The sequence below is a fragment of the Erinaceus europaeus genome, chromosome 1 (genome assembly GCF_950295315.1).
Source record: "Erinaceus europaeus chromosome 1, mEriEur2.1, whole genome shotgun sequence".
Lineage (NCBI taxonomy): Eukaryota > Metazoa > Chordata > Mammalia > Eulipotyphla > Erinaceidae > Erinaceus > Erinaceus europaeus.
The window spans coordinates 45,832,806-45,856,729 of NC_080162.1; the positions used below are offsets into that span (position 1 = coordinate 45,832,806).

A 23,924-nucleotide genomic window follows, 5' to 3' on the forward strand; every position below is an offset into this window, starting at 1 on the left:
AGGAAGAATCTGCCTTTTGGATTCTGGAAGTCAGAGGCTATTCCTTCGTAAACTACCTGTCAGTCTGTGCCTTCAAGTTCTCTCTGTCACAGGGGCATTGGGGACTTCCCCAGGCTGGGCTGAATGCGCATCTGTCACTTCATCTGTTCAGCAAGAGCCTTCTTCAGAAGGAAGAGGCCTATGCCCTATCTCACTGTATTCCTCCCCACCCCCAGCAGGTTGTCTTGGGAAAAACAAACAAAAAACAACCCCCAAAACCAACCAGGCTTCCTGGTTTTAACAGCCCAGCCCTGATGGGCCCAGTGGAAGCTTTTTGGTGTCTTCCAAATGCACTGGGGCTTGGCTACATCCAGAGTGTGGGAAGGATTTGTGAAGAGGACCTGTCTTCACAGTTGGGGGGCTTTATGTTTCTTGGAGGCGATGTGCTCAGTAGGTGAATGAGATGTTTCTAACTTCCTTTCTACCAGCATGTTCTCTCCTTAGGTGAGGTGCTTGCTTTGGGGAACCTCTTCAGGACAACCTGAAGCAGTAATTAGCAATTCTTCTGTATTTTGGCTGGAGATGGAAATAATTAGCCAGTAAAAGAGACCAGCCTTCTCCAATTGCAATCTGGAGGCCAAACCCTTGCTTTGAAAAGATACAATTAAGAATCTGCAAACCATCGCTCAAGCATGAGTGGTCTTTCTGTTCATTAAGATTAAAGTCATGTTTTGCAAGGAACTAATACTTACACCCCTCCCAGATTCACAATCAACTATTTTTTTTTTTAATTTGGGGGGTGGAGGAGATTTCCGGGGAAATAATTTCTAAGCCAGATCTGATGGGAGGTGCTTTTTATAGTTTTTCTTGGCAAGTGATGGCTTGGTGAACGCCAGATGGGTTTCTAAATGACCACAGTGAAAGCCCTGGAATCTTTTTTTTTTTTTTTTTTAATAAACTCTCTTTTGGACAAGTGTTAGAGTTACAAAAGAGTTGTAAGCAGTTCTTATGTATAAAACACCTAGTTTCTGGTAATGTTAACATTTTACATTAGTGTGGTATAAAGAACTTATGTTGATAAATATAATTAACTGAGTTTAATTTTCTTTTCCCCCCCTTTATGGGGAGGATTAATGGTTCATAGCCAAAAGTAAAATACAGTAGTCTGTACATGTGTAACATATCTCAGTTTTCCACATAACACTAACTCCTCTCCCCCCACACTCCAGCACCTAGGTCCTTTGCCATCGTGTCCCAGGACCCAAACACTCTCCCTCTCCACACCCCAGAATCCTTTACTTTGGTTCAATAAACCATTATCTTATATAGATTTTTATAAACAGCTTTGGCAGTCTTGTGGAGTACTGGTTAAGTATTTTGTAGAATGTCACTCAATTAGGGTCTTTCTAATGTTTTTTCTCACAGTTAGATGAGTGTTTGGGAGAGGAAGACTACAGAGATAAAGAGCTATCAACATGATTTATTCCAGCTGACACCCTGGTCATGTGGTCCAGGTAGCTTTTGTTAGGTTTTTCTGCTGTAAAGTTAGTTCTTTCTGAACTGTACTCTTTGAAAAAAGTTACAATGTGAAGTCACACTCACTGGGTGAGAGTTACACTCTGGAATCTGAAATAATGACTCTTTGTTGAGAAGGAAGCAACACAGAAATGGTGTAAGCTGGGAAGAGAAGGGATGCCCATAGCCTTGAGAAACTGAATGAGAATGCAAGCCTGCCCCTGACTTAGGAGACATCATCCCTCTCTGCTTCTCTCTGCTACGGCTGCTCTTTCTCTCTGGCCTTGAATGGTCACTTGTGGACCTTTAACATGTAACAGATTTTTAGTGGCTCATTTCACACCCCTTCAAGCTTAGTTGGAAGGCACTATCATCACATTCATTATTATTATTTTTGCCTCCAGGCTTATCACTGAGGCTCAGTACCTGCGCTATGAACCACTGATCCTGGCAGCCATCTTTTTTCCATTGTTGTTGCTGTTGTTGTTGTTGTTGGACAGGACAGAGAGAAATTGAGAGAGGAAAGAGAAAGACAATGCAGACCTGTTTCACCGCTTGTGAAGTGACCCCCCTGCAGGTGGGGAGCAGGAGGCTTGAAGCGGGATCCTTTTGCAGGTCCTTGCATTTTGCACTATGTGCGCCTAACCTGGTTTGCCACCACCTGGCCCCCTACATGCATTATTTTTACTTAATTTTCACTAGTGATTTGATAATGATTTACAAGATGTTAAAATTACAGGGATATAGCCCCACACTTCACCCACCACCAGTTTGTCATCCTCACTTGACAGAGGAGACATTAAGGCATCATCATGTGAAAGGACTTCCCCTCCCAAGAATTCAGAACAGATAAATGACAGAGCTGGAATCTAAACCCAGCAGTCCTGTTCAGAGTCTACATTCAAAACCAGTATGCATATGAGGGTTCCTCATTCCTTCTTGGATAAGAGAAATGTTTGAAACCGTCTGTAAGTAACCCAGTGCAATGGTGAAGCTGGTATTTATATACCAGTAGAGTAGTCTTGGGCAAGTACATAACTCTCTCTGGACTTTTTGTACATCTGTCAAATGGCTGAACTAATAGTACCTACCTCACAGGGTGCTTTGTCTCGAATGGGCTAGACCATTTAAACCAACTGACCCAGTATGCGGTTTGATCCTAACGTTTCATTAAACCTTTGATTTTGTTAATAGATATGATCCATGAATGTGAGTGATTATTCATTTATCTAGTTAACCATACTAACCACAGGCTGTGTTGGATCCTGGGGGCATAACAGAGATCAAGCCTCAGCTTCTGATCTCATTAATCACAAGCATCTATTTTCTCTTGTTAAATTGTGCTGACTGATGATTCTAGCAGTGTCTGCAGGGTATTGAGAAAGCTGGGTATCGTTGCCTTGTTCCTTGTTCTTGATTTTTAATAGATCTCCCCAAACTAAAACATCTCTAGTAAAAACCCCACTCAAGTCACTGTGAATTATTTATTCTTTTAGTAGTAGTGACAGTGTTAGTGGCTGGATACAATTTTAGTTAAGATTTCATTCCGCCGATTCATAAGTGTAATGTCCTTTTCATAAGTGTAAAGTCTGTAATGTCCTTTCATTGTCTGCACTGTTTTCACTTTCTGTGTTTGGGAATGATTTATAATGTTGTTGGGACTACCTACTATCTAAGGTTGGGATAGAATTTCCTTGTGAAGTCTGATTTTTTTTTTTTTTTTTGCCTCTAGGGTTATTGTTGGGGCTCAGTGCTGGCACTACGAATCCACTGCTCCTTCTGGCCATTTTTTCCATTTTTGTTGTTATTGTTATTGGATAGGAAATTGAGAGAGGAGAGGAAGATAGAAAAGGGGAGTGAAAGATAGACATCTATAGACTTGCTTCACCATTTGTGAAGCGAACCCACTGCAGGTAGCTGGGGGCTTGAACCAGGATCCTTGATCCGGTCCTTTGTACTTAACCTGGTATAGCACTGCCTGGCCCCCGAAGTCTGGCTTTTTGTGGCACCTTTCTCTATCGTTTCTCTGTTTATACTTTTCATTTCTACTGGAGCCAATTTTGGTAGATAGTATCTTTTAAAATATGATTCACTTACTCCATCTAGGCTTTCAGATTTATTTGCTTAGAGGTGTGCAAGGCAGAATTGTTCTTTCTAGTGAGGAATTTTAGCAACAGAAGAGTTTGTAGTACCAGAGGAGTTGGGGCAGGCCTGTGGGGCCTCTAGCAAGATTGTGATCCAGGTGGAAGGGTCAACAGACATTGGAAGTTTAAATTCTGTTGGGCATCCCTGTGAGATAAATGACTCTTACTCTTTGCAACTATAATATGCTGGTGTTGATGAGTGTTAGGAACCCAGCTCACCTCCAGAGGTGCTGGGCTTCTCTTCACTGTGGCAGGAGCCGACATGTTAAAAGTGTTTCATAGAGCTAGAGCAACGACTCCTTTGATACCTGGCAAACCCACACATGGGGCCAATGTTGGCCTTGCCATCTTTAATTTATTTAGAGTGCTACTCTGTCATGTATTATATTCTGCTTGTTTGGGAATATCATGTTGCTATTCTCTTTGTTCTTATTACTATGTGGTACTGGGGGTGGTGGAATTCACGGTCCCACACATAGAAAACATGGGTCCTGCTACTGAGCCAGCTCCTTGCCCTCAGTGCTAGCGTTTCAGAAAAGAAAACAGAGCTTGGTCATTGCTGGTAGAGACTAATTGTGTGACCCTTAGACTTTTTTGGGGTCTCAGCCCTTTGAAAAGCTGTGTAAGCCACAGGTCATGCATACACTTACACACACGCGCCACACACCATACTTGAATACACTGCACATATGCACTTCCCCACCCCTCCACACCCCTCACACATCTCCACCTCCTACAGTTGTCCCCCTCCAACTTCCACTCCCTCCCCATTTATTCCATTTTTCAAGTCAAGTCACAGGCCCTGCTGTATGTAGCCCACTCCATAGTGTCACCTGCACTTCAACCCAGGAGCACCTGCTGCTCTTAACCCATTCACAGAGGACAATTGGAACCTCATTCTTCTAGCAAACATTCACTGAATGCTGGTTTTGTGCCAGGCCCTGTGGGGGTATAGGGAAGAATTAGATGTAGTCTTGCCCTTGCCTGGCCCCCAGGCCTATATATGGGGTTGGGGTGCAGCCTGGTAAACAAGGACAAACAGGGTGCCAGCATCTTGAATCATGAGGTTTTTCTTGGTGCTTACTAAAAATAGAGTTCTAACCTAAGTAGGCAGTTTTGCTCAACACATGTGACATTCAGAGATGCTGCTGTCTATGTTAAGTAAGTTTATGTTAAGTAAGTAAGTTTAGTAAGCCTGCTTTATACAAATAATGTCTCTAGGTGCAACTAGAAAGGTGAAATGAAGGCTAGCACTGGGTATAGTGGCTTCTATGTGAACCACGGAAATGGGGAGGAGTTTGCCATACTGACTCTTCATTATTGAGCTTATGTCATCATAGCTTCCAAATTAAAGACCTCTGTTGTTTAGGCGACATTAGATTTTTGATTTGAGTAGATGCTCTTAAAACTAACATAGGGGCTGGACAAGGGTGCACTTGATACAATATTCATGTGCAAGGATGTGGGTTGAAGGACCCAATCCTCAACTTCATGAGCAGTGAAGCAGTGCTACAGGTGTCTTTCTCTCTCTCTAGCTTTGTCCCCTTAATATATCTTGTCTATTAAAAAAACAAAAAAAAAGTGATGACCAGGAGCAGTGCAGGCATTGACAACCATGATGGCAATTTAAAAGAAAGAAACAAGCAAACAACCCTAAAACTGAGTCCATGTGTGGGTTCCTGAACAACTCTGTAAGGTGACAGGATTAAATAAAATTGAAAAAAAAATCCAGTATTGGTGGTTTCTAGTCTTTAGTGCACTTGATTCTGGAGGTAGAGTTAGAATCTTCTGGCCAGACTCAGGACCAATGAAGTCATTCTTTTCAAGGTAGTCAGCTTTGCTGAGAGTCATGCAGTGTGCAAGTAACAGGGCTGATCTTGAACCCAGGCTATTGGAGACCTGTATTACTACACTCATAGTGTGTGGCTCATTGCCAGAAAGTCACCAATGAGAGCAGAGGACCCGATATATAACCTCAGACTCCAGCTGTGTTGGTCCCAAGTGTGGTATCTTGGGGTGCCTTCACACCTTGTGTCTGAAATATATGTGACTACCAGTTGTATACTTACTCTGGTCTCGTTGTAAAACACGCTGCAAAAGTGCAAATTGGGAAACAGCAGGCTATACATGATAGTTCTGTTTTTGCATTTCTCTTGACATCCCAGTGTATTGTATGTGTGATCTTAGAGTGCACATACCCTCTACTCTGGAACCCCTGGCCCTGCAAGTCAGAGCACTAGGTCTGAGATCTGAAAAGCCTATCTTGAAGACCTGACCTGACTTTGTTCCTTCCCACCTGTTTGACCTTGATTGAGCACAGGTGCCTGGCATGAAGCAAGCAGGTAAAATGTAATCGCCAAATAAAGGGATGAAAAGTTGTATAACCTGGCATTATGTGCCCAGGGATACATAGTTAGTTTCTCTGGGCTTGTGTTTTCTCACCTGTGAAATGGGGACAGTGGTGGCAGTGCTCACCTGCTGGAGCTGAGGTGGGGTTGCTATACGGTGGAATGGCGGAAGGGTCGGCAGAATGGCTGTGGAAAAGTTGAGTGACAGTGGTGGCATTGCTGGTGATGGGCTCTTACAGCCCTGCCCCTTCTTGAGAAGATTGACATTTTGGAGGAGAAAGTCTTGGCCTTGGATGAATTGTGAGATGGAAGAGAACAGAGGGCCTAGAGGCTTGCAGCTGCCATTGGAGAGGAGCAATTGAGTTGGGTAACACCATAGCGGGTCCTCTGACTCTTAAACGCATTCAGTTTTGGCTTGACAGAACTCTGAATTGGCCCCCCTCTCAGCCTTGAACTTGGCCAGCTGCAAAAGCTGCCTTGGTTGTCCAGAATGGGCAAGTCTCCCTGGGGCTGCTTCTGTTAGGAAGGGTATCCTGCTGTGGCCCCACAGGACCCCCTGAGCCAAGGCCAGGAAGGAGTGACCCTGGAAAGTGTGATATGATGGATGCCCTGTGGCTTTCCCCCAAGAAGGGACTTCCTCTTTCCTCTCTCACCAGCACAGGAAGTAACCACAAGCTCAGGCCAAACTCAGCTTCCCTGCTGGTGCTTGTGTGAGCTTCAGTTTTTGCTGACTGTTCTCAGACTGTGCCCAGGGAAGAAGGCACTTCCTGGGATGGGTCAAGGCTATCTGTTCCCCTACCTGGAGAAGAGCTTGGTGTTAGTTTCCCCAAAGCTAGAGGAATGTTACTTCTGGAATTTCCCCACAGAATATGAAAATGTAAACATAGTGGTATAACTAATCTCATGACCTAGCTTCAGCAGTTATCAACATAAGAACTACCTTCTTACTCCCCTATTAATTTCTCAGTAGTCCCTCTTTGATTATGTTGTTATTATTGTTGTTGTTGTTGACCAGGACTTTAATCCAGGTCCTCAGAGACATGAAATATGAACTAACACTGAACACCCTTGCCCTCTCAACTACTTAATTAATTAATTTATTTTTAGGTAGGGGTTGGGTATTTCTCCATGTGATTTTTTTACTTTTAAAAAGTTCATTTATTTTTATGAGAAAGGGGGAGAAAAAAGGGAGAGGCCAGAGCACTGCTCAGCCATAGCATATGGTGGTTTCAGGGATTAAACCTGGACCTCCAGGCATGCAAATCCTATGCTCTAGTGCATTGAGCTATCTCCCCAGTCTGTCCCAATTACCTTATAACCAATTATAATGACATAATATTTTATTGACAAATTGACTGGCATGTGACTCTCTTGGGAAAAATGACACCACATTATCCAACCTGAAAAATATTACCTATTTATGAATATTCAGATGTTCCCATTTTCTGCTCATTCCTTTATGGTTAACTTGTCTGAACCAAGATCCAAACAAGGTCTTCACACTGAATTTGTTTGATGTAGCCATTATAGATATTTTATTCTATAAAAGTCACCATATGTCTGTAAATTGTTTTTTTTTTTTGTTGTTGTCATTTATTACTTGAAGAAATAAGGTCATTTTTTCCCTGTGTATTGCCACAAGCTCTGAATCTTACTAGTTGCAGATCCTGTGTGTGTGTGTGTGTGTGTGTGTGTGTGTGTGTGTGTGTCTGTGTCTTTTTAACAGTTTCTCTGTTCCTTGTTTTTCTGATAAACTGGCATTCAGATCTAAAGCCGTGTGCCTTTAATGCTTTATTTTCCCTCTGCAATAGAAGTCTATCAAAGCAGACTGCAAGCTATAAGCAGAGCAGAATTGCTTTTCCTGAGTTGGCATTTGAGGCCCTCCCTGCCCCCTCCTCTGAGGATTGGGGAAAGAGCATTTTCTCAACTGGGCTGTTTTAGTTAATAAAATGTATTTCTGAAAGTCAGCCCTTCCCATGTGAATTTTAATTGAGCCATGCCTGGGTGAGCTTTCTGAAGGGCAGAAAGTGGCTCACACTTATAAAGCCCAGGATTTATAAAAGGTCCTTATCAAAACAGACCTGCTTGGGCATGCCTGCCAAAGGGGGAATGTGAAATGAGGGAGGAAAAGCCTTTAGGTCTGAAACGCCTGCAGAAGTGATTTTTCAAGACTCCAGAAGGGGACTGTTTCTCTGCATGAGCCCAAGGCGGTGGGTAGTGGGCCTGGTGTCCACAGCGGGTGACATCACCTCTGTTGCCATGGAGAAGGGAGGAATGTCATTAATGGCTGGGCTTGGCAGGGGCCACTGATTAAGTGTGCACACCCCCAGGAACATGGCACTGAAATGAAAGCCTCGGGAGAAGAGTGTAAATAAAGAAGCCGTCAGTCAACAAAGTATTAAGTTTGAGTCTCTGCCCCTGGCCCAGGGTTACACAGGCCTCACTGTCTGCAAGGGGAAGTTTCCACTTGGATTTCAACTTGAGAGAGAGGTGGAGATCAGCTTTTCAGGTTGTGCCAGGAAGGGACTGTGAGGCTCATCAAGATGCTGGTGTCAGGGTGAGGGGTTCTTGTTGCACTAGCTACAGAGAAAAGAAGGTTGGTGTCCCCTGGCCCATGTCCCCACATGGCAGATAGCTAGGCTGAGCTGTGGCTAGCTCTTTCTTTCTTTCTTTCTTTCTTTCTTCCTTCCTTCCTTCCTTCCTTCCTTCCTTCCTTCCTTCCTTCCTTTCTTTCTTTCCTTTCTCTCTCTCTCTCTCTCTCTCTCTGTTTCTTTCAGGACTATATGAAGTCTATTCTGGTTAATTCCTCCAACCAGATCTTTCCTTCTCCTTTTGGTAAGGAAACCGCTGAGTCCTATTCTGTCATGCATCGCATGACAAGCTTGGGGCTGAAGGGGGGTGGGGCTCTATTCTGTTATAAAGGGGCTCCTAGACCCCAGATTTAATAGCAGATTTCTGTAGTCCTGAAAAGCAAAAAGCAAGTGGAACAGCAAGCTGACTGAATGAATCAATCACAGGGAAGCCCTGTAGTGGAATATTGCTCAACAATAAAAAAGAAGTCACAGTTGAGTACAAAGTGGCAGAACCTCAGACCTTTCGTTGAGCAAAAGACGTGAGGTGAACATCCTCTATGATTTTATTCATGTAATGTGCAAGGGCAAGCAAACCCCATCCTGGTGAGAGTAAGCCATGCTAGTGGGTGGCCCTGAGTAAGAGTTACTGGCTGGGTGGGGCCACCAGGGAAATTCAAGGGGGGGGGGCAGTCTGTCTCTTGAGTGGATATGTGTTGAATATATATGCAAAAAGGCTTGGGATATACATTTAGTGTTTGTTTATTGATACTTTGTTTGGAACTCTAGATCTTCCCCGACTCCTTTTGTACCATTGGGGCAACATCCTTGCACTCTTGTGCCTCAGTTTCCTTACTACCACACAGGAGTTGATGGCACCTGCCTCTTAAGATTGGTCTACTCTGGGTGCTGGGTGGTGACACATCTGGTTGAGCACACATGTTATAATGCACAAGGACCTGGGTTTGAGTCCTTGGTCCCTACTGGTAGGGGGAAAGCTTTGGAAGTGGTGAAAGTTCTGCAGGTGTCTTGCTCTCTCCCTCTCTATCTCTGCCTTCCCTCTCAGTTTCTAACTATTTCTATCCAATAAGTAAATAAAGATAAAAAAGTGGTGTGCTCTGGAGAGAGGGAGATGACTTAGAATCCTGTGACTCAGTGAGCACCAGCTACCCCAGTGAATGAAACTAGGAAGGCCTCTGGACTTCTTGAAAGTAAGTAGGAGGGGTTCTTTCCCTTCTAATCTTTTTAAAATGTTAATTATATTTATTTATTTATTTTGGGTAGAGACAGAAATTGAGAGGGACAGGGGACATAGAGGGATACCTGTAGGTGGGGATCTGGGGCTTGAACCCAGGCCCTTGCACAATGTAATGTGTGCACCCACCCAAGTGCACTACCACCCTGCCCCCAGAGTACACCAATCTTAAGTACACCTTTCTCCCCCCCCCCCCCACCCAATTTGACTGTGGAGGCTCAACTCACATCTGCTGGAGGCCTGGGCCCTGCCACCCCACCCAGACACTGACCTCGAGGCATGCGTGTTGCAAATTCCATACCTGCCTCTGTCCTTTTCCAAATGTGTTGGCACACGAGTGCATGTGTTTCCACAAATAGCCAAGCCAGCAGCCAGTCTGGGAGGCTGGCAATTTGTAAGCAGGCTGGGGTCCCATATCTGTGGTGCCCGATCTTATGGCAGGTTGCTTGGGAAGTATGACCCTACTACCTTTTTTGTTTTGTCTGGGAAGGGCAGGCAGTAGTCTGAGCTTTGCTGGGGGCTAGTTAAGCAAGGAGCAATGGCTTTTCTCATTAGTTCCACATTGATGAGCTGAGCTGGTAAAGGGCTGCCTGTACTTTTCTGGTGTTTTTGGCCCTGGCTTAGCTGGATGGGCTGCCTGGCTTCTCCTGCCCTGTTTGTGGGATTTCTGAAGGTGGCAGTCCAGTTTTCCCTTGTCATTAACACTGGATCCATTAACTGGAAATCCAATCAGGTGTAGGTGAGGGGCTGCTTGGAGTATGTGGGGCTCTCTGGCAAGCTTGTTGAGGATTGGATTTGTTACTGGGAAGCAGTCTGTAGCTTTTCAAAGAACAGCTTTCTTATGGATGGTATAACCCACCAGATGAAAAACCCATCCACACTCTTGCCCCTTTTTGGATTCCTTGCAACCTGCATGCAAGCACAGGAATTCACAGGAGCTGTCTGGATGGCAGAGGGGAGGTTTGTCACCACCCCTTTCCTCTGGCTGCACTTTTGCAGTGCCAGCTTATGGCATCTTGAGCGCTGCCATGGCAACAGACTGTGATGTCTCAAACCCAGGGTCTGGGGTTCACACCACCCTGGTGTGGACTGCGGGGTTCTTGCTCAGGCCAATATGGGCCATAGCGCTGGGGTCCCCATGACTGGGGCAGAGGGGCTCTCTGTCCCCTGGGTACCCCTCTCCCAGTTATGCAAGCCTGCAAGTAAGGGTTCACATTGTCCCCTCCCCCAAAGAACAGGCAACTCCGGCAGGTTCCGGAGCAGAGTTTCTATTTTGGTCATTCTCTTCTGCTTCCTGAAAATTCCACCGCCTGTAGCCCTAGGCAGAGAAGGGCTCCTTTTGCTGGTTCCCTTTTCAGAAGCTGGTAAGTTGGCACTGCGTTGCCATCTCTGAGCTGGCCACATATCCCTGAGGGTGGGCAGCAGACCACCAAAGCACTCTAGGAGCAATGGTGCCAGTAGAGACCCACCATGCAGCCCGAGTATGATTTAAAAAAATCACCACTGACTCAAGCCTGGGACAAACAGGGGGAATGAACATTAACAAAGACAGAAATGGAGGCCTGTAAGTTGCCAGGGTTCCCCTACCTCCTGATGAGACCCCCCCCAACCCCGAGCAGTTCTATTGTAGACACACCACATTTCCCAAGCCAGACGTAGGCATCATTGTCAGCTCTTCCCTCAAGCAGCAAGATGGAGTAATGGTTAGGGGGCCAGGCTGCCTGAGACTGAGTCCCGGCTCTTCTACTCAGAAGAAGCTGTATACGCTTAGGCAAGTGAGTCAACCTCTCTGAGTCTCATTTTTTCTTTCTTTCTTTTTTTTTTGACTTTTAAAAATTAAAAAAAAACTTGTTTTATTATCTTATTGGATAGAGACAGCCAGAAATCAAGAGGAAGGGGGAGATAGAGAGGGAGAGAGACAGAGAGACACCTGCAGCCCTGCTTCTCCTCTTGCAAAGCTTTCTCCCTGCAGGTGGGAACAAAGGGCTTGAACCGGGACCTTGTAGACTGTAATGCAAGTGCTTAACCAGGTGTGCCACCACCTGGCCCCTTGAGCCTCATTTTTCTACATTTGTAAAATGAGGAAAATATATCACTTGCTTCATGTGGTCCTTGTGAGACAAACATACTGCTATATCTTAAATGGCTGCAGTGGGTTTTGCTATAAAGTAAGTGGGATGGTTGTGTTAGCTACTGCCAGTTTTGATACTGCAAGTAGCTCATGGGGCCATTAACACTTCAGTAAAATCTAATCAGCTCCTGTGTAGCCTGGAGAGAAGAATGCAAAGAAGGTGGGGGGAGTGGTGTTGGAGACACACAACTTTGTGGAGGGATCTGCGACTTTCCAGAGGGCTGACCAATCATCTTTCTATTTATTTATTTATTTGTTTATTTTTTTATTTTTAAATTTATTTACAATGAGAAGAAAGAGAGAAAGAACCAGACATCACTCTTTTCCATGTAGTGCCAGGGATTGAACTCTGGATCACATGCTTGAAAGTCCAATGCTTTATCCACCATGTGCGCTTAACCCACTGCACTACCACCCGAATCCCCTTTCCCTGTCTTTTATCTGACGTTTGAAAAAAAAAAAAAGTGTGCCAGGAGTGGTGAAGCTGTGCTGGCACAAAGCCCCGGTGAAACAACAGCAGCAAACATTGCTTAATAATAGTGTGTCTGGTGGGCCCCGTTCACCAAGTAACTATTCTGTGTGTTTCAAGTATTGTATGGATTAGGTGACCCAGCATGCTCCTATTGTCCTTGATTTCATTTCTGTATTATTCATGAGGACTGAGGACCTAGAGGTCCTCCATCCAGGTCACACAGCGGGGTTCAGGCAGTGGAACTGTGAGTCTTCTCTAACCTTGTGTGGGTGGAGCCCCAGGTCTCAGTGCCAGCATTGTGTGTGTGTGTGTGTGGGGGGGGGGGCTTGGAGTTGGCATGGCCTCCCCAGCAAGTTTGCCTTGCAGTTTCTGAGAATGGCCAGAGATTCTCCCCAAGTATTGATGGGGATGAGCTGTTGGGATGAGTGGGGTGAGCGCTCAGGGGCCTAGTGAGAGGAAGGGTGCTGGCAGTCAGACTTTTGCAGACATCTGTGGCGGAGAAGGGTTACCTGCTGGGCTGCCTCTGCCGGTGAGCAGATGGCTCATTTCTGAGTCATTGTGGTTTTGGGGCCTGACTCATGCGCTGATGCTTCCAAGAGACTTGTGGGCCTCCACCACATCCAGGCCCTGTGTGGGGTGCTGTGGGGGCACAGACCAGCAGCTCTCAGCAGGGGGGGGGAGGGGTGGAAGGAGGAGAGGGAGTCTTATCTTTCAGGAGACATTTGTTAGGGTGAATTGTCATAGTCGGGAGGGGCCAGCAGTGCTTCTACTCCCTGCGGCAGAGAACCATCCAGCTCCCAGTGCCAGTTGTTCTGAGACTGAGGAACCCTGACTTGGTGGTGGTGGATAACGCCCTCAAGTCTGTCTGGGTTCAGATTCTAATACCTGGAGCAAATCAGTTCACCTCTTTGGGAATCAGTTGATCAGTTTCCTTTTCTTTTTAAAATTTATTTATTTATTTATTTGTTATGAGGAGAGAGAGAAAGAACCAGACATCACTCTGGTACATATGCTGCTGGGGACTGAACTCAGGACCTCATGCTGGAGAGTCTGATGCTTTATCCACTGAGCTACCTCCTGGACCACTCTTTCCCTCTCCCCTCTCTTTCTTTTCTCTTCTCTTCTCTCCTCTTCTCTTCTCTTCTCTTCTCTTCACTTCTCTTTTCTTTCCTCTCCTCTCCTCTCCTCTCCTCTCCTCTCCTCTCCTCTCCTCTCCTCTCCTCTCCTCTCCTCTCCTCTCCTCTTCTTTTCTTTTCTTTCTTGGCCAGGGCACTGCTCAACTCTGGCTGATGGGAGTCTCTTTACATAACCATTATGCTGTCTGCCTCTGCCTACCCCTGATCAGTTTCCTCACCTGTGAAAGGGGAGTGAGCAGTGTCCACCACACGGGGTGCTGTGAAGATGCCATGGAGCCTGCCCGTGTTGTGCTTGTAACAGTGCCGGGCATGTAAAGTCTCAGCAAACATTAGCTGCAAGTGTTATGGCTGCTGAGCCCTCTCTGCTTTCAAAATGTCCCCAGTCTAGTGGGGAGACAGACAGTGGAATCAGTAGCCAGACATACTTAGCTGCATGACCCGTAGGCACTGGACACACAGAAGAAAAGCTGTCTGATCTGGCTTAGGGCGATAGGGAGAACTTTCCAGAGGAGGTGGCCCCAGTAAAATTTTGATAAAAAATAGTGGCTGGCAGAAAAGGTGTAGAAGGGAGTTCTGGGTAAGAGGAACACCTTGTGCAGAGGCATGGAAGCAGAGAGGACTTAGAGGAGTTGCCCTGACTCCCACTCCCATCAGTACTTTCCCCTCTCTTCGAGAACCCCAGTGTGGGCCTAGCACTTTCCACAACAGGTAAGTTGGCTTCATGTGGTCCACCACAGGTCCACTGCATATAATAAGTGCCACCTATTTTTCCCCTCCCTCCCTTCCTTCCTTTTTCATTAGCACCAGGGTTATCTCCGGGGCTCAGTACCAACACTATGAACCAAATGCTCCCACAGCCATGTTTTCCTTTTTTCTTTTCTTTCCAATTTTCTCTTCTTTTTACTTAATAGGACAGAGAGAAATTGAGAGAGGAGGTGGCAGGGGGAGATAGGAAGTGAAAGGGAAGCACACGAAGCTTTCCCCTGTGGATGAAGACTGGAGGGGCTTGAACCCAGATCCTTGTGCATGGCAATATGTGCCCTCAGCCAGTGTGCCACTGTCCAGTCCCAACACCTCCCTTGCAATGTTAAGTGTTTCTGTGCCTTTCTTTCTGACCCTGACTCTTCTCCAGTCTTCTCCCTGTACCCAGCTTTGAGAAAAGGAGACATGGATGGTGTGTGTGTGTGTGTGTGTGTGGTGGTTGTGGTGGTGGGGAGGTGGAGGGAATAGTGGAACTGGCCTACATCTCGATTGTGGTAGTGGTGACAGGGTGTTGTAGCATGTGGCCCAACTCCCCAAACTCTGCACCCCACACCTGTGTGTATAAATTGCACCTCCTAAAGAAAACATCTAAACTCAGGGTCTTTGGCTGACCAGTATCTTGTTTGAATTTAACTTTTGTCTTAGGTGGTGCCAAGAATTGAACCCAGGGCCTCACACATGCCTTTTGCTCCCGAGCCACCTCCTCAGCCCAGTTTCTGAGATTTTTAAATTTTCTATTTATGTGTGTGTGTGTGTGTGTGTGTGTGTGTGTGTGAGAGAGAGAGAGAGAGAGAGAGAGAGAGAGACTGAGAGAGAGAGACCATAGCATCCACTGCTCTACCACCCATAGCGTTAGACTTGTTACTGTTCTGGGTGCTCTTGTGTGGTACCAAGGACTGAACTTGAGCTTCACACATGTCAGGCATATGGCCTACTGCTGAGTCACCTCCTTGGCACCTTAACTTGTATTTTTATCCTATCTTCTATTAATGGAGATGACACTGATTTTCCATTTGTGGTGGCGGTGTAAGGTTTCCTTAAAAAATTAGAGTCATTTGTGAGTGTACTGAAACAAAACAGCAAATGATATTTACTGGTGGTACAAAGCTATTGTGAAGATTGTGCCAGTGATAACATTTTTGGAAATCTTTCTGAGAAAATACGGAGTGGGGAGCCCTTGGATGAAACTAGCTTCTCCCAGTAGAGGGTAGATAGCGTAATAGTTATGCAAAGAGACTCTTAAGCCTGGGGCTTCAAAGTCCCAGGTTCAATCCCCCACACCACCATAAACCAGAGCTGAGCAGTGCTCTGGTAAAAAAGAAAAAAAAAGGAAGAAACTAGCTTCTCCCAGTGCCATGCGGGTGATGTGATGACAGGCATGAGAGCTGCCTGTGAGGGTAGCAGGAGCTGAGAAGCGAGAACAATTCTCACTGTTTAAAGACATACTCCCCTGATGAGCTGTTCATCTGAGATTTGCTGGCTGGTACCTGAAGGACCAAGAATTAAAGGATTGCAAATTCCCTCCTTCGTTCCTGCTTGCTGTTTAACTTTCAGCATCTTGGGGAGGAAACAGATTCTGCTGCTTAGATGACTTAAAACCAAAGTATGTGCTTTCCATGTTTTTGGTTCAGCAAGAAGTGACTCTGTTTCTCAGGGCCTCCAGGGAGAGTGAGCCCATAGATGCCTGTTTTCACGGACTGCTTTCAGAGACTGTTCACATCAGTCCTGAGGGCATGTTTTTGATAAGATGTCAAGCAGTTTTCCTGGTGGAGCCAGAATTTTTGCTAAGTGACTTTTTTTTTTTCTTCTGTGTGCTTGTGAGGGTTTTTGTTTTACTGACTTGAAGGACAATGGTTGTTGCCAGACATGAGTTTGTGCTAGTTTTCTTTCTTAGATTAAAAGGCTAAACTATTATAAAGCTATGAACCCCACAGACTGTTGCTATGACAATAAGGATTCAAGGGCTAGAAACAATGAGAGAGAAAGGTGAAGCCCAGAGTGGGTGGGGGACTTTTCCAAAGTCACACAACTTAGTTGTCAGAGGAGGACTCGCTCTCAATTTCCTAAATCTGGGGTTATTAGTATATAAACTGTTATGTCACCACTGTCTTTAAATTTAAGATAGTTTCTTATAAACCAGAGTCTCCTTTCTGCCATGCTACTGTCCACAATTGCTTATTCTTCTTCTCTGGAGGAAGTTGGTATTACTTATGACTTTCAGATTATGTCTCTAGAAGATTGGGTTTGTGTGTGGGCACCTTTACTACCCTATTTTTATACCCTGCATACTGTGTGCATCTCACTTTCCCTTTTAAAGACACTATTATCTTAGTGGTCATTCCATATCAGTGCAGAAACAAATAACCGTTCAGTCCCTTTATAGCTGCGTTTTAATCTGTTGTCTGAATGAATCAGAATTCAGCCCATTCCCTTTCTTGAGACATAAGTCTAATTTTGGGGATCACAAATAGAGTAGTACTAATTAATCTTTAAGAAAATCCTTTATGCGGTGCAGAAGGTGGAAGGTCTGGCTTCTGTAAGTGCTTCTCCACTGGACATGGGCGTTGGCAGGTTGATCCATACCCCTAGCCTGTTTCTCTTTTCCCTAGTGGGGTAGGACTCTGGAGAAGTGAGGCTCCAGGGCATGTTGGTGAGGTCTCATAGAGATGTTTTATGAACATATTTTATTCACTCATTTAATCAACCAACATGCAATTTGGGGGTCCTGCTTTGTGGCATTTCCTGTCTGGGTGCTGGGAATATAGTTGGGAGTGTGAATCTCTGTGGAAGCATAACTCCTGCAGGTAGGGAGCTAGGGCTCAAACCTGGATCCTTGTGCATGGTAATGTGTGTGTACTCAACTGCCCAGCCCCTGGAATAAGTTTCCTTAAACAGATGCATGACTTATGTGATATGGACTAGTGACAGGTGTCAATGGAGTAAAGGTGGCAGGGAAAGGGGGTAGAGAATGACACACGGATGGAGATGGAGATGATCCTTTGGATGGGCCAGTCTGAAGGGCTGGTTGACTAACAACTCATGAAAGAATTAAGCCACGTGAATATGGTAGGAGAGAGGCCAAGTGAATAGACAGCACTCTCAGGAACATCTGAAGGATGGCAAAGGTATCAGTGGGGTTGTGCTGTGTCAGTTTGGGGGAAGAAAGAGGGATGGCCAAGGCACAAATATGTTAAGGACTTTCCACCATGTTTAGGGAAACCTAGAAAGCGAGTTCCACCAAAGGACACTTTTAAAAATGCGTGTGTGAATAGTTTGTTTGGAAGTGGTGGATTCGTCATGGAGACACCAAGCCCCAGTGATAACACTGCTGGCAAAAAAGAAAAGAATAACCACTAAAGGGCAAGAATAGAAATGAGAGGGGAGCAGAGAAGAGGTGATCTCAACAGTCCTACTGGGAGATGATGGTGGTTTAAGCCAGATAGACTGTAATGGAGAACATTTCAATGATAATGTGAGGAGAAGAGTGGCTGAGTCTATGGGCCAGAGACTCAGAATACTCTACACTCTCTGGCATGTGAATTTTACTGCTGTTTTAAGGACACTGGTCATGATTAGCTGGTGGATGAGATGTAAGGGTATGAGAGTCAAGGAAAAGGGTTGGAGCCAAGTAACAGAGAGGGTGGAAGGGCCTCTATGGAGCTTGAAGCAGCAGTGGGGTGGAAGGTAGTAGGACATTATCATTTTGCTCCTTCTCTTTCTTAAGAAATTTCCAAAGCAGCCCTGGGATCTAGGTGCTGTCGTTGTTAGATAGAACAGAGAGAAATGGAGAGATGAGGGGGAAGTCAGAGGTGGGGTGGAGAAAGATAGATACCTGCAGACCTACTTCACTGCCTGTGAAGCGACTCCTCTGCAGTTGGGGAGCTGGGGGCTTGAATCGGGATCCTTATGCCAGTCCTTGTACTTTGCACCACGTGTGCTTAACCCCCTGCGCTACTGTCCGACTCCTGGGATTATTCTTTTTAGCTATGGTCTACTTTGGGGGTGGTGGTGGTGCAACATGACTTGTCTCTCATCCTGCTAGTTCTGTGTCTTTAGGTGGTCTCTTTCCCTTCTGGAATCTCATTTTCCTCATTTATAAAATGAAGCAAAAATGAGGCACAAATATGGATATTGGTTCTTTTTTTAAAAAAAAATCACTATGATTATTTTCTTGCCCCCAAGGTTATTGCTGGGGCTTAGTGTCTGCACAGTGAACCCACTGCTTCCAGTGGCCATTTTTTTTCTCTTGATAGAAATTGAGGGGTGGGGGAGGGGAGATAGAGAGAATGGGAGACACCTGTAGCGCTGCTTCACCACTTGTGAAATTTTCCCCCTGTAGGTGGGGCCCAGGGGCTTGAACCCTGGTCTTTGAACATAATAATATAAGTGCTCTGTCTGATGTGCTGCCACCCAACCCTTAGGAAACTGGTTCTGAATTAAGTTACTCCCTGCACGTGGGCATGCATGGCTCAGATCTGAGTCCAGCGCTCCAGACACTTCAAGCTGGTGGGGTTTCCTACTGCGCCTGACCCGGGGTTGCACACATAAAACCGTGAGAATGGCCCAGATCCATGTTTGTCAAACTGGGTCATGACCCACTGGTGGGACAGGAAACCTGCTCATTGAGTTGTGACCAGCATTTAAACAAAATCACCCTCAATAGGAGGATAGATAAGAGTGTATCGTATATGGCGGGGGTAAGTATTGTTTCGCAAAGCTTTTGTTTTAAGGTGTGAGTAAATATGACTGTAAACCGAGTTGTGCTGTCATGTCTGTCTTCTAAGGGCTTCATCAAAGGAAAAGTTTGGGAACCATCAGCTCATCTCAGGCAGGGCCTTGAGTGGACACTGTGTGACTCAGATGAGCTGGTCCCCTGTACCATGCTCTCAGAGGTCTCCATTTTTGTTCCCTTTCTTCAAGGCATCTGGGATAAAGTGGTCTTATTCTTCTAAGGAAGGGAGAGCTTTCCAGCTTAGGGTTTGATAGAGTGGGGATTTTAAATAAAAGGAAAGCATAGGAGAAGAAGAAACAAACAAACAAACAAACAAACAAAAAACCCAAAACAACCAGCCTGTGATTGTTCTGCACTGGAGTTCTGTTTTTAGAGGCTTAAAAAGACCCCCCTCCCCTCCCCCCTTCTCTTTCCAGAAGAACCGAATGCACATAAGGTCGCCAGCCCACCCTCCGGAGCATACCCCGATGATGTCCTGGACTATGGCCTCAAGCCATACAGCCCCCTCCCCAGTCTCCCTGGCGAGCCCCAGGGCCGATTTGGAGAGCCGGATAGGGTGGGGTCCCAGAACTTTCTGAACCCGGTCAAGCCAACTGGGACCTCAGGCCTGAGCCCTCGGATCGAGATCACTCCGTCCCACGAACTGATGCAGGCAGGGGGGTCGCTCCGCTCGAGAGACACCGGGCTGCTGCTGGAGCAGGCGGCCCCGCCGGGGCTGACCGGCAGCCCGAGGGTCACCCTGCCAGTGCCCGGCTTCGAGGGTTACCGCGAGCCGCTTTGCTTGAGCCCTGCTAGCAGTGGCTCCTCTGCCAGCTTCATTTCCGACACCTTCTCCCCCTACACCTCGCCCTGCGTCTCACCCAATAACGGCGGGCCAGACGACCTGTGTCCCTCCTTTCAAAACATCCCTGCTCATTATTCCCCCAGAACCTCGCCAATAATGTCACCTCGAACCAGCCTCGCTGAGGACAGCTGCCTTGGCCGCCACTCGCCCGTGCCCCGTCCGGCCTCCCGCTCCTCGTCGCCTGGTGCCAAGCGGAGGCATTCGTGCACCGGGGCCTTGGTTGCCCCTCTGCCCGGAGCCTCACCCCAGCGCTCCCGCAGCCCCTCACCGCAGCCCCGGGACGACGGCGCCCCCACCGGCTACCCCCTCACGGCAGGCTCTGCCATCCTCATGGATGCCCTCAACAGCCTGGCCGCCGACTCGCCTTGCGGGATCCCCACCAAGATGTGGAAGAACAGCTCTGACTCATCACCCATGTCTGCAGCCCCGACCAAGTCTGGCTTGCCCCGCCACCTCTACCCCACTGTGGAGTTCCTGGGACCCTGCGAGCAGGAGGAGAGGAGGAACTCCGCCACCGAGTCCATCTTGCTGGTGCCGCCCACCTGGCCCAAGCCTCTGGTGCCTACGATTCCCATCTGCAGGTGAGTTTTGGTTTTGCAAGCAGCTCCTACTGTGGTTTTTGCAAGGCCAAAAGTTTTCTGGTTATGGGTATGGGATTCAGAGGAAGCTAGATGGATTCAAATCTGGCTCGCTATTGATTGGCTATGAGAACTTACAGAGGAAGTTAAATTCTCTGAGCCTGAGAATTCCCCCATCTAGAAGATGGGTATGCATGCACCTGATTTATTGGGGAGTGGGCTCACAATGTGAGTGTGCTGTCTGAGGATGCATGCGATTGTGCACATGGCGCCAGGCTGACTGATGGAGTCATTGACTTGACAAGCATTTATAAGCACTCACTGTGTGTTAGACACAGTGACATGTGTGGGAGAGATGCTGAACAAGGGCAAGGATTTCTGCCTTCCTGGAGCTCTCACATTCTAGTAAGCACAAGGCAAGCCTGGTACATGGAATTTGCTTTCTTAGATTTTTTTTTCTTTCTTGTGGGGTGAGTGAAGGCAGCACCACTCAAGCACCACTCCACCACTCATAGTTTCATTTGTCTCTGTCTTTGGGGCTCTCATCTAGTGCCAAGGATTGAAGCAGATCAAACAAATGGGGAGAGAAGATTTTGTAAATAGTAAAGTCTCAGATAAATGCACCACAATCTTATGTTACCGGGCCTCTCCATCCCATTCCAGAGAGTGATCTGTAACAAAGAATGTAGAATCAGGAATCCAGATTCTAGTTTCCAGCTTGGTTATTACCTGGTGAGTGGTTATGGACCTCTCACTTTACCTCCCTGAGCTCAGGTTTGTACAGCTCCAGAAAGACAAAAACCTGCTTCCATGCTTGAACACATGGTAAGAATGCACTTGACCCGCTGAGTCACTTCCCTGGCCAAAATTTTACTCTGTTATTGCAAGGGGGCGGGGGGACTGATGATTGTTGGTGTCTGCTATGATGCTTGATACCATAGTGGAGGCCCTTAAAATTATTGTGAGAGTCATCATCCTCAAGGAGCTTAGAGCTTGGTGAGCTGAAGAGATTCAGTGTTGCATCCTGTGCCCATAACAGATATCACTAGTCTAACAGGACCTTCTTTCTCCTTGACCATCTTTTCAACACTAGACCCAGAGCAGACATTGCTAAATCAGTCAGTACCCTATTTCTTTTTTTAAATTTTTTTATATTTATTTATTTATTCCTTTTGTTGTCCTTGTTGTTTTATTGTTGTAGTTATTACTGATGTTGTTGGATAGGACAGAGAGAAATAGAGAGAGGAGGGAAAACAGAGGGGGAGAGAAAGACAGACACCTGCAGACCTGCTTCACCGCTTATGAAGCGACTCCCCTCTAGGTGGGGAGCTGGGGGCTAGAACTGGGATCCTTCCACCGGTCCTTGTGCTTTGAGTCACCTGCACTTAACCCACTGCGCTACCGCCCGACTCCCACTACCCTATTTCTTACTGAGCCTCTTATTGGGCCTTGTACTAAGAGGATAATAATAGTACCTACCTTGTGGTGTTTTCTTGAAGAGTTATGTGAAATGAAAAACATGTCAAACTCTTGGCATAGAGCCTACACAGTTTAAGAACTGGAAAAAAAAAAAAGGGAGGGGCCAGCTGTTAAAATTAAAGGGAAATCTTATTAGGTGAAAGACTTTAGAAAATGCTTTCTCATTGATGAGCTTTATGTCAAAAGATTTAACTCCCAATATCCTTCAGAGTAATGATAGTGACCATAATAATCACCAACACCAAAGGACATTTGCCAAGTGCCAGACAACAATTCTAAGTCCTCTATATGTGTCATTCCACTTAATTCTCAAGCCTAGTTGGCATTATTTTTATCTTCATTTTGATGATTAAAAAAAAGAAACACCCAGATTTGGAGCAGAAATTAATTCTGTCTGTTATATTAGGCAAAGATTATTCTGCTAGTGTTTTACAACTTGTTTGCCTTTAGCAGATGGAAACTTCTTAAAAAAAAAAAGAAAGAAAAGACTGACAGAGCATTAGTGATTGATGTGAGGAGAGTAACCGAGGGTACTATCCCCTGGACCTCACCTGCCCCCACAACAGACCACAATGGTCTTCAGCTAGTGTCGTCTGGCATTTCCTCTGAAGCAGCTTCTGAGAAGGCTGGGAAACTAGCAGGTCGATAAGTGCTTCTTTAAAAACAGTTTGTGGGCCCCAGAGTTAAACAGATACCTTTGCAGGGCCACTTCAACTATAGCTGGAACAGGCAGTGATGTCCAAGACCGTACAGCCACAGAGTTGTGAGTTATGTGACTAAAAGTTTGACAGAGCTGCCGTAGGAGATATTGGTAGGGGTCATCCCCCAACCCCCCAGTACAGAAACCTGGAGAAAGCTGGACTTAGAGAGGTGAAGTGGAAGTCCATCACCCACTAGGTAATAATGAAGCTGGAAGTTAGGATCTGGGGTCCCAACTGCTGATCCTCTCTGAATGGGATTAATTAATGATTGAGGATTGAGAGGCACACGATTCTGGCACATTTGAGACTGTTATTTACGAACTCTTTCTGTCCCAGTGTGCTTGATCCAAAAGTCTCTGAATGTGCTAGAGTCCTTTAGTCCCCAACAAAGAGAAATTTGTGAACATTTTATATAAGAATAAATGATGGGGCATTCAGGGAAGTAACATGGTAGTATTTGTCTTTGGATATGAGGGCAACTAAGCAGAAGGCTGACTCCAATGGTCTAAAATTGTAAGACTGTATTTCAGTTGTCAGAGACATTCCAGAAGTAAATCAGTCCTGCTGAACATTCTACTTATTTTTTCTTTCCCTTCACCAGAGCATAGCTTAAGTGCTTAAAAGGTGGTGCTGGGGATTGAACCTGGTACCTTAGGGTCTCAGGCATGAGAGCCTTTTGCATAGCCATTATGCTATTTCCTAAGCCCTCTACTTATTTTTTGAAACTTCAAAAGATATTAAAGAATGAAGTGATTTTTTATGAACCTTTTTTATTTTTTTGCCATATTTTAAATATTTCCACTTGAATACATTAGGAAAGTTAGAGTACCTAACACATGGCATTTGGTTGGGAGGAAGAAGCTTGAAGTCTTTTTGGCACTGTAACTAAGAAAGAAATAAGAGAACTTGGGAAACCCTAAGGCTTTTGTGACAGAGGGGCTGCAGGAGGCAGTATGGTTGGAAAGAAGGGGTGGGATGAGGGCAAAATTTTAAGTTAAATGGCATTTATTTTTATTTCAATTTAATTAATTAATTTATTCCCTTTTGTTGCCCTTGTTGTTTTATTGTTGTAGTTATTATTGTTGTTGTCGTTGTTGGATAGGACAGAGAGAAATGGAGAGAGGAGGGGAAGACAGAGAGGAGGAGAGAAAGATAGACACCTGCAGACCTGCTTCACCGCCTGTGAAGCGACTCCCCTGCAGGTGGGGAGCCGGGGTTTGAACCGGGATCCTTATGCCGGTCCTTGTGCTTTGCGCCACCTGCGCTTAACCCGCTGTG

At 45.9% G+C, this 23,924-nt stretch overlaps 1 protein-coding gene across 6 annotated transcripts in view; it reads left to right on the plus strand.

The window, feature by feature from the left end:
• NFATC2 (nuclear factor of activated T cells 2) overlaps window positions 1-23,924 on the plus strand; it is a 186,142-nt gene that overhangs the window by 20,635 nt on the left and 141,583 nt on the right. For 4 of the 6 annotated variants that reach the window (XM_060185245.1, XM_060185252.1, XM_060185239.1 and 1 more), the window contains exon 2: window positions 19,461-20,469. In XM_060185245.1, coding sequence (XP_060041228.1) covers window positions 19,461-20,469 — 1,009 coding nt within the window. The remainder of the gene's footprint in view (window positions 1-19,460; window positions 20,470-23,924) is intronic. The other 2 variants (XM_060185260.1, XM_060185264.1) reach the window with 1 other exon arrangement.